The sequence below is a fragment of the Drosophila ficusphila genome, unplaced genomic scaffold (genome assembly GCF_018152265.1).
Source record: "Drosophila ficusphila isolate 14025-0441.05 unplaced genomic scaffold, ASM1815226v1 contig_791, whole genome shotgun sequence".
Classification (NCBI taxonomy): Eukaryota; Metazoa; Arthropoda; class Insecta; order Diptera; family Drosophilidae; genus Drosophila; species Drosophila ficusphila.
In genome coordinates this window covers 23,915,063-23,925,173 of record NW_025064737.1, presented here as the reverse complement: position 1 = coordinate 23,925,173, position 10,111 = coordinate 23,915,063, and the positions used below count along the sequence as shown (strand labels likewise).

General features: G+C 48.2%; 2 protein-coding genes across 2 annotated transcripts; one reads left to right on the top strand and one right to left on the bottom strand.

The window, feature by feature from the left end:
- Positions 1 to 1,415: 1,415 nt before the first annotated feature.
- LOC108102299 (peptidyl-prolyl cis-trans isomerase G) lies at positions 1,416 to 6,353 on the bottom strand. The gene is made up of 8 exons (XM_017207061.1): positions 5,955 to 6,353; positions 5,166 to 5,253; positions 4,413 to 4,442; positions 4,211 to 4,350; positions 4,009 to 4,153; positions 3,809 to 3,935; positions 3,564 to 3,752; positions 1,416 to 3,507 (listed from the first exon to the last, which is right to left on the bottom strand). The coding sequence occupies exons 1-8, from the start codon at positions 6,256 to 6,258 to the stop codon at positions 1,576 to 1,578; spliced, it is 2,955 nt and encodes a 984-aa protein (XP_017062550.1). The 5' UTR covers positions 6,259 to 6,353; the 3' UTR covers positions 1,416 to 1,575.
- A 506-nt stretch (positions 6,354 to 6,859) lies between these two features.
- On the top strand, positions 6,860 to 9,834 carry LOC108102301 (glutamine--fructose-6-phosphate aminotransferase [isomerizing] 2). The gene is made up of 2 exons (XM_017207063.2): positions 6,860 to 8,786; positions 9,190 to 9,834. The coding sequence occupies exons 1-2, from the start codon at positions 7,110 to 7,112 to the stop codon at positions 9,562 to 9,564; spliced, it is 2,052 nt and encodes a 683-aa protein (XP_017062552.1). The 5' UTR covers positions 6,860 to 7,109; the 3' UTR covers positions 9,565 to 9,834.
- Positions 9,835 to 10,111: the final 277 nt, after the last annotated feature.

Below are 10,111 nucleotides of genomic sequence, written 5' to 3'. Positions count from 1 at the left end.
CCCACTTGCGCTGCTTAAGTGTCGTAAAGTCCTGCTCAGGATGCGAGGGGAGGTTCAGGGGTTCGAAGGGAAGAGGAAGGACGAAATGAGGAGGAGTGAGGTGCGGGACAAGGACAACAACAAGTACGGCTTTTATGATTTATGCAACTATCGCCTGCAGCCGCAAGTGGGGTTCTTTTTTTTTTTTTTTGAGGCAGGACTCCAAGAGAGCCATTGCCGAAATCCTTGAGAGAGCCGCCCGAGGCGCGTAAATTCTTTTCTTGCCTTCCGCTTTTTTTTCTTTTCCTTTGGACATACGTCTCAGACTAAGCGGCTCGTGGGGAGGGGAAGTGGGAGGGGGGAGGGGAAAAGCGCTTCAAATTGTGCAATTTTTATGGACGCAGTGGGCGGCGGAGGGGCGGCGTTCATGAATAAAAGATTTCCCGATTCACCCCGACACCGACCAACCGCCTCCTGTCGCCCAATTTATTATGCTGTTGGCCTTGCCGAGTGCAAATAATAAGCAGCAAGTGCACAGCCACGCCCACCTTGCCGCCCCCGCCCACGCCCACACAATTGTCGAGGAGGGGCGTGGCACTTGAAAGGCGGCCTGGAAAATTAGCAAAGCAAACGCTCGGCTGCAGTTTACTTGCCATTTAAGCGCCGCACTCGACAGCTGTGTTTGTCAGTGGCACTTGCAACCAGCAACCACCCAACAGCAACTAGCAACGGCAACAGCAGCAACAGCAACAGCAGCAGCAGCAGCAGCAACACCAACACCAACACCAACACCAACACCAACACCAACAGCAACAGCAGCAACAGCAACAGCAGCAACATGCAACCAACAACAAGTCTCGGTTCCTGCAACCTGCAACGACAGCCACAACAGCCCGAAAGTTGCACTTGCAGCTTGACTGTTTTTCTTCCTGGCATTGTTTGTCCCTCGTAACCAGAGGGTCGTCTTAGCCTTAAAAAGACACGCATATAAAACATGGGAGTGTTAGGCAAACACAAGGACTTTTCGGTTAAAAAGTGTGTTTAAGGAAGAGTTTAGTTGTCAACCCAGGAAACTCAATTACTGTTTAAGGTTTTGATAAATCTATCTCAGAATTTTAAAAAAATATAGATGATTCGGGAAACAATGTTGGAAATTATTTTTCAGAACGTTAAAATGTTTAATTGTATCTTGTGGATAGAGATGGCGCCATCTGTTATCTCAAGTTAATAGTGGTGCCAAGTGTGCAAACACACCATTGGTTTTATGGGTAGCACTTTAACCAGTGCTGAGGCAATTGGTTTGGGTCCTTACTAATTTTGTCATTGTTATAAAACGTATAACAAATATTTTTATTGAGTTCTAATTTAATATTTTTAAGAGTAGAAGTTTTTAAACTCCCTTTAACTTCGACAAATAAATAAATAAGAAATGCAACTTTACAGTGAAGTTTCCTTTATTGAACGGACTCATACAAAAACTTGGGTCGGGCGTTTTTTTACAATTGCTATTTCGTGTAAAAGTCTGAAGTTGGAGGAACAAAAACTTGGTTTGCCGCTGTTTGTGGTTCAACTACTGTCTACGATTAGTTTGTTTGGTTACTCGGACTCGGAGCGCGCCGAGGACTTCTTGGACTTCTTGTGCTTGCGCTTCTTGTCGCGATGTCGATCCTCGCTGGACTCGCGCTTGCTCCGACTGGCGGTGGCATCTGGTTTGGCCTCGCTACCCGCGGCGGCTGCTTTGTCGGCATCCGCCGGAGCGGAAGCCGCTCCCTCCTCGTCCTCCAGCTTCCGGAGGGTCTCCGCCTTGAGGCGCTCCAGCTCGTTGAGCTCGCGGGTGGTGCGCTCCTTCTCCATGTCGTCCTGGCGCTGCTTCTCCAGGCGGCGCTCCTCCTCCTTGGCGATCTCCTTGCGCATGTGCTCCTTCATCAGCAGCGCGGCCTCCACGCGCTTCTGCATCTTCTCCCTGGCCGACTTCTCGCGGTCCTCGTCCATGGGCAGTGCAGATGTGAGCTTCGGCAGCGGACTGCGCGAGCGGCGGCGACGGGAGCGACTGTTCGAGGCACTGCGACTGCGCGAGGAGCTGTGCCGACGACCGCGGCTGCGTCTGTTTCCTGGGGATTCGCGGCGCCTCCTGCCCGCCGAATCCTGTCGCCTTCTGCCGGAGGAATCTTGGCGTCTCCTGGCCGGCGAATCCTTGCGCCTCCTATCTGGGGAATCCTTGCGCTTTCTGTCAGGCGAATCCTTGCGCCTCCGTCCTGGTGAATCGTGTCTTTTGACTGAGGAATCCTGCTGCTTTTTGTCTGTGGATTCCTGTTGCTTTTTGCCAGGCGAATCCTGTTTTTTCACTGGAGAGTCCTGCCGCTTTTTGTCCGCTGACTCCTGCCGCTTTCTGCCCGGCGAATCTTGTCTTTTGCTAAGAGAGTCCTCCCGCTTTCTGTCGGAATCCTTTGGCTTTCTGTTGGCAGAGTCCTCTCGTTTTTTGCCCGGCGATTCCTCTCGCTTTTTGTTTGCCGAATCCTTGCGATCCCTGCGAGGGGATTCCTCAGGCTTCCTTCCCGGAGAATTGTCTCGTTTTTTGTTCGGAGAAGCCTCCCGCTTTCTTTCTGGCGAATCACGGCGCTTGCGGATCGGGGAGTCCTGTCGCTTCTTGTTCTGCGACTCCTGCCGTCTTTGGCTGGGCGAATCCTGCCTGCGTCCCTGGCTACGAGAACGCTGCTGACGGCGGCGATCTCCGCTGGGAGAGTTCCTTCCCCTGACCGGCGACATGGGGAATCGATTGCGATTTTCCTGTGAGCGCGAACGACGGCGTCGATCTCTGTCGGCAAACGGATTGCGGCGATTGCCGCGGTTATTCTGATTTTGATTCTGATTCTGGTTGGGATTCTGGCCAGGGCGCCTGGCGGGCGATCGCTGCTGGCGACGAGGAGGGGACTGGCGGCGAGGACTTCGGGAGCGGCTGCGCTTGGCCTTGGGTTTCTCCTCAGGCTTTCGATCCTCACGCTTCGAATTGCGATCCTTGCTGGTCGATGGCTCCACCTTGGTATCCTGCTTGCTCGTTGGTTTCCCCTTCAACTGCTCCCGCTCCGCGTCCTCTGACTCTGCTTCGGATTCTGTTTGCTGCTCGTAATCCAAGGCGTTCATATCCATCGACTTGCGACGCTTGAAGGGAGTCACTTCCTTCGACTTTTCCTTCTCGCTGGGCTTCTCCTTCTCCTTATCCTTGGGCTTGCCGCGTTCTGATGTCTCCTTGGGCTTTGATTTATGTTCTGGAGATGACTTTTCCGGCGTCACCTTGCCGCCATAGGTGCTGGCATGGGAGAGCTCGAAGAACGACTGCTTGGGATTCTTGGAGGCCTCCTCGTGGCGGCGCTTTCGCTCGTGTTCACGCCGCTTCACCTCCTCCTCGCGCAGCTTGTTCTCCTCCTCGAGGCGCTCCAGATCGGACAGCTTGATGGTGCGTTTCTGGGCGTGTTTCCAGTGCGGAGGAGTCGTGCTTCGCGATCGACTGCGCGACGGAGTACGAAAACGCTGGAAAAGGTGCCTCATTTTAATTATTGTTTAATGCTTGAGTATTACAAACTTACAAACACTCCACGACCTTTGACATTGCGTCCGCTACGCGATGTTGGCGGTGCCTGTTTCTTGGACCAACCAAAGTTGTTGCGATTGCGGTCTCGGTCCTGATCTCTGCCTCGATCGCGATCTCGACCGCCACGATCCTCGCGATCCCGAGACCTGGATCTCTCACCGCGCATTAGGAATTTGTTCGATACCTGGATAAGAATCAAAGCAATTATTTAATGTCTCTTCAAGTAATATCAGTAGTTACCTCTGGTATCTCGTTAGGATCTATCTTAGTGATTGTGACTAGCGGATGGAGTTCGCCCTCCTCGCGCTCCTCGTCATCTTCCGGTGGATTCTGTTCGTGCCTTCCATTGCCACGCGCTGTGTCATTGCTATACGAAGTACGAGTCATAAGTTATTTACAGATATCAAGACTTGTATTTGTAATTCCCCATTGGAACATACTCTTCGCTATCGCTCGACTTGGTCTCCTTGCGGTTGCGCTTCTTCTTTTTGTCCTTGCGCTCGGCCTTCACCTCCTCCTCACTTTCCTCGCTGTTTGACTCATCCGTTGCCGTGGATCGCCTCTTGCGCTTCTTCTCTTTTTTGGCTGAGTAGTAAATACAAATATATAGGAGATGCTATTGAAAATATAGAGTATTTATACCCTTTGTCTGTCTGACGAGTTCGCCACAGTTGGCGATGGCGGCATCCTGCAGCGGGCGGGAGTTCCGATCAATGGGCAGATCCTCCAATTGTCGCACCAGTTCCTGGCCGGAAATAACTTGACCGAATACAACATGGATACTGCAACAAGGAATATATATTGTTAACTATTTATTTCTGGCTTAAAATAAAAGAGAACTTACTTGTCCAAATGTGGCGCAGGCTGTGTTGTACTACAATGAGAAACAGAAGAAGAGAAAAAATTCTTTACACTTTGGCTAACTGGTTGTTGGGCTGCTGTAGGCAGTTGTAGTTGAAATCGATGTTGTTGGTTCAGTAGTTGCTCATGTTGTTGTTGTTTCTGTTGTTGTTGTGGAGGTGGTCGGTGGTTGGTGGAGACAATGTCATGTGCAACAGAGTTTAAGGGGTATCAAGGTGTAGAGCAGGTGGCACACAGGATATTGGCAAGCCACCAACCACGAGAGCCGCTGCAGCTGGCCATGGCCAACACGGATGGATCGAGCGATCATCGGCGGATCCAGTGAGACGGCCAGGTCCAGGTCCCGGCAAAGATCCAGGAGGAGCCGAGGGGCAGAGAGAGACACGCGAATACCGTGGACCAAGGACCAAAAAAGAGCGAGAACCAAGCCTCCGCTTTCGCTTGGTTTCTGGACCCACAGACCGAATGCATTTGGAACGGCGGATGGTAGTGGTGCATCAGCCGGTGGTGGACAGGGGGATCTGTCCGCTGGTCAGTGGGACGCAAGTACGCTCTACTGGCTAGGGCTAAATGGCAATAGATTAATGAACAACAACAGAGGTTTAAATATAAAGATTAAAAAGAGGCGAAGAGAGTTTAGCTGAATACAATCGGTGCCTGAAACAGAACTGAAACTAAGTTTACGGCGGGGTTATTCGGGACTCCGCTAATTAGGGTCCTATATCAGAGCACTTACATAAAAAACTGCGAGCCATTGGTGTTCTTTCCCCGGTTGGCCATTGACAATAGGAACGGGCGATCGTGCTTCTTTTCGAAGCATTCATCTGAAATAAGAATAATAAGCATTATTTTATTAAAATCGATAGCTAGTACCAATATTATGGTTACAAAGTTAAAGGTCTAAACCCGAACTAAGAATCTATTATTTATTGTACAAACATGCCAGTAAAAAAGATACCCTACAAGTTACATTTTAAATTTCTAGTGTACACATACATTGTGCATTTTTGAATACCCCAAGTTATTTGCATATTTGACCTAAATGTATCCTATCTAATTCTCATCTATTTTTGATGGAAACATATAAATAAAATTGTACATTTAAATGAGAATCTTTTGTATTTAATTAAATAATGTATATCTATGTTGTGCCAAAACTATTCTGTTTTCCTCGATTAAATTAAGTGGATGATAGCGGTAGGTTTTCAAAATTGATATGTATATTTAGTTTGCCAGACATTGTACGAAGTTCAAAAGGGGGAACGAACAGTGTTCACTCTACCACAGATTTAATTTAGGTACATATAATGAAATAATTTGTCGGTAGAATAACTGAAATTCATATTGTATTTCATTTTGAGAAGGATTCGTAGCAATTAAACTTTCGCTAGCCACATTTTACTTTATATTTTGCTTTGATTTCACCTATTCGAAGGCCCACTGTATTGATTTTTCTCTGACCACAAACAACCGTATATATGTATGCATTGTATGTACAGTATTGCCCCGAGACCCCCAAACTCACCCTCGAAAGTGCCGCCGTAAATCGACTCGCCGCCGGTTCCGTTTCCTGCGGAAAAGTCGCCCGCCTGGACCATGAAGTCCTTGACCACCCGGTGGAAAATGACCCCCTTGTAGTGGAGCTTCTTGCCGGTGGTCAATCCCAGTCCCTTTTCGCCCGTGCACAGTGCCCGGAAGTTCTCCACCGTTTTCGGCGCCACATCGCCGTAGAGCTCAAAAACAATGCGCCCCACGCCCAATCCGCCCAGCGAAATGTCGAAGAAACACCGCGGTCGCGTTGTACTCGCGTCGCGCTTGTTTACCGTCATTATTTTCGCCGCTTTTTGCCACTAAATGCAGTTATAAAATGTATTTACTCCCGTTTTCGCGTTGCACAATGGCAGAGTTTCCTACTTTTTCGAAAACTAAAGGTGGAACATGGGCCGATTGAAACAGCAATTCTTATCGATGGTTGTATTCGCAACATCGATGCATGATAAATATATTTTAATAATTTCAAAACTTTTAAAAACTATTACTCACATAATTAATACTCTTATTTTATATTTCTGTTAAAAAGCATTTAAAAATACTTCAGATATGAATACTAAATACAAGGTTCGGGCTTTTTTTCGATTGTTGTTTTAATTCAAACTTAGAATGTTTCAAGAGTGCATTGTAGTGCTTCCCCCCAATTTTATGTAATATTAAAAAGTATTATTATTATAAGTTATTAAAAAATTTAAATTAAAAAAACACAAAACTCAGTTTTGTAAGCAAGCATAGTTTGTCGATGTCTAAAATAAAATGCAAATAAACCCATGTAGTCAAAAGATAACTTTAAATCACAGTTCAGCTTCAAAGTTTTCCAGCCCTCACTCTCATACGGTCACACCAAGTTCAATGTTTACATGGTGCGTCCCGCACGTGTGTGTGGGTGTGTGAGCGCGCAATCGGCGCATGTGTGAGTGCGAGTGGGAGAGCAAGACAAGACGTGTTCTTTTGGGCAAAAGCAAATAATTTGTTTTATCAGAGAAAAACAAAAAGTTTCCAGTGAGCTGTTGCGATAAAAACACGACAATCGCATTGCAGCCGCGACAGAAGCGAAAAATCAGCCTCAGCTGACCGGAAAGTTCACTTGCGACGTGGAAATTCACCAGAGAACGAACAAAATTTCAGAATGTGTGGGATTTTCGCTTACTTAAATTACTTGACTCCGAAATCACGGCAGGAAGTCTTGGATCTCCTGCTGCAGGGCCTGAAAAGACTGGAGTACCGCGGCTACGACTCCACGGGAATAGCGATTGATGCGCTGAATTCCGGGGAAGCACAGTCGATACTCCTGGTGAAAAGAACCGGGAAGGTGAAGGTCCTAGAGGATGCGGTTGCAGAGGTTTGCTTGGGCGGGGACTACTCCCTGCCCATCGACACCCACATAGGAATCGCCCACACTAGGTGGGCCACCCACGGAGTGCCCTCCGAGGTCAACTCTCATCCGCAGCGATCCGATCAGGAGAACAGCTTCGTTGTGGTCCACAACGGCATCATCACGAACTACAAGGATGTGAAGACTCTGCTGGAGAAGAGGGGATACGTCTTCGAATCGGACACGGATACGGAGGTGATAGCCAAGCTGGTGCACCACCTGTGGCAGCAGCATCCTGGCTACACCTTTGGCGAGCTCGTGGAGCAGGCAATTCAGCAGCTGGAGGGCGCCTTTGCTATCGCTTTCAAGTCGAAGCACTTTCCCGGCGAGTGTGTGGCCTCCCGACGAGGTTCGCCTTTGCTGGTTGGCATTAAGGCCAAAACCAAGCTGGCCACGGACCACATTCCCATCCTGTACGCCAAGGCCCATCGGCCACATGGCCAACCTGCCCAGCAGGCCTTTCAATTGTTGCCCTCCGGCGACTGCAGTGCGGAGTTCCAGCCGCTGGAGCGCAAGGAAGTGGAGTACTTCTTCGCCTCGGATGCCTCTGCAGTTATAGAGCACACCAACAGGGTGATATATCTTGAAGACGACGACGTGGCCGCCGTAAAGAGTGATGGCACCCTCAGCATTCATCGCCTGAACAAATCCTCGGATGATCCGCATGCCAGGGAGATCATCACGCTGAAAATGGAGATCCAGCAGATCATGAAGGGCAACTACGACTACTTCATGCTGAAGGAGATCTTCGAGCAGCCGGAATCCGTGGTGAACACGATGCGAGGAAGGATGCGGTTCGATACGCAGACCGTTGTTCTCGGAGGAATCAAGGAGTACATTCCCGAGATCAAGCGCTGTCGCCGTCTGATGCTGATTGCCTGCGGAACATCCTATCACAGCGCAGTGGCCACCAGGCAGCTCCTGGAGGAACTCACGGAACTGCCCGTAATGGTGGAACTGGCCTCTGATTTCCTGGACAGAAATACTCCTATTTTCCGCGACGATGTGTGCTTCTTTATCTCCCAATCCGGGGAGACAGCCGACACTCTAATGGCTCTGCGGTACTGCAAGCAAAGGGGAGCCCTCATCGTGGGCGTGACCAACACGGTGGGCAGCAGTATCTGCCGGGAGTCGCACTGCGGAGTGCACATCAACGCGGGGCCCGAGATTGGAGTGGCCTCCACCAAGGCGTACACCTCTCAGTTCATTTCTCTGGTTATGTTTGCTCTGGTCATGTCGGAGGATCGCTTGTCCCTACAGCAGCGGCGGCTGGAGATCATCGACGGACTGTCCCAGTTGGATGAGCACATCAGAACCGTCTTAAAGCTGAACTCGCAGGTGCAGGAGCTCGCCAAGGAGTTGTACCAGCACAAATCGCTGCTCATCATGGGCAGGGGCTTCAACTTCGCCACCTGTTTGGAGGGAGCACTGGTAAGATTGGATTTCTAAATGGAATTATTGCGACTTATCTCACCGGAAGTTGTTATTGTGTATGGCTAAAGAAATCTTTTTTCGCACGAAGTTTCTTATCGGTAACTTTTTCGAATTAGTTTCTCCTATCTTATAAACAATAGTACATTTGCGTCGTGATTCATCTACATGATCATATTTGATTACCGTTTAAAGAGCCATTTGTTCTTAAAGATGTGTGGAAAATAACCGGCGTCAACAATTCAATTAACTTTTTTATGACAGTTTAATTTATTGATCAGTGCACTTCAACCCGGTGTCTCTTATATATAATTTAAATAATGCGATTTTAATAGAGGCCAACAAAGGGGGACATTTTTTGTGTTGAATTTAATATCTATTTACCAATTCCTTTGCCTTGCAGAAAGTCAAGGAGCTTACGTACATGCACAGCGAAGGAATCCTGGCTGGCGAACTGAAACACGGACCTCTGGCGCTCGTGGACGACGAGATGCCGGTGCTGATGATCGTCCTGCGGGATCCTGTGTACACCAAGTGCATGAATGCCCTGCAGCAGGTGACTTCGCGGAAGGGCAGACCCATCCTGATTTGCGAGGAAGGCGACAATGAAACAATGTCCTTTTCCACTCGGTCGCTGCAGATCCCCAGGACGGTGGACTGCCTTCAAGGAGTGCTGACGGTTATTCCGCTGCAGCTGCTCTCCTACCACATTGCCGTTTTGCGGGGATGCGATGTCGACTGCCCCAGGAACCTGGCCAAGTCGGTGACCGTGGAGTAGACGGCAAAATCAACGGCATTGCCGGCATCAATAATTCCATTTTAGTATCTGCCTGAAAAAAACAAACCCTAGGACCTAAGTTGATATTCTTTTGGTATTTTCACGGATTCAAAGCCGAACTTTTTGATTAACCCGCTGTGCCCGTCCGGCTAAAGCCGGATCTGTTAACCCCCTGCATTTTGTAGCCCTTACTGACCTTTTTGTGTTGTGAAACTATATTTTTTGTGAATGTGCAATTGAAATATAAATATTTCCAGATTTTCATAAAAATGTTTTTTTTTTTTATCACAAACCTAAACAGGTTGTGGGGTTACAAATTTATCTGGAAACTAGAATTCTTTGAGCCATAAGACGAAAAGTCGGTTATTTTAAAAAGTGACTCAAAATATACGTCACGTTATTTCTGTAACACGTAAGAAAGCCCCAGCGTTACGTTGAACACGTAATGCTTATTACAATTCCTATTTTCAACTGTTTTAAAATAAACAATTTTTTATCCAAAAAATACAAATTTTTAAAGGAATATATAATTTAATAAGATGAAAAG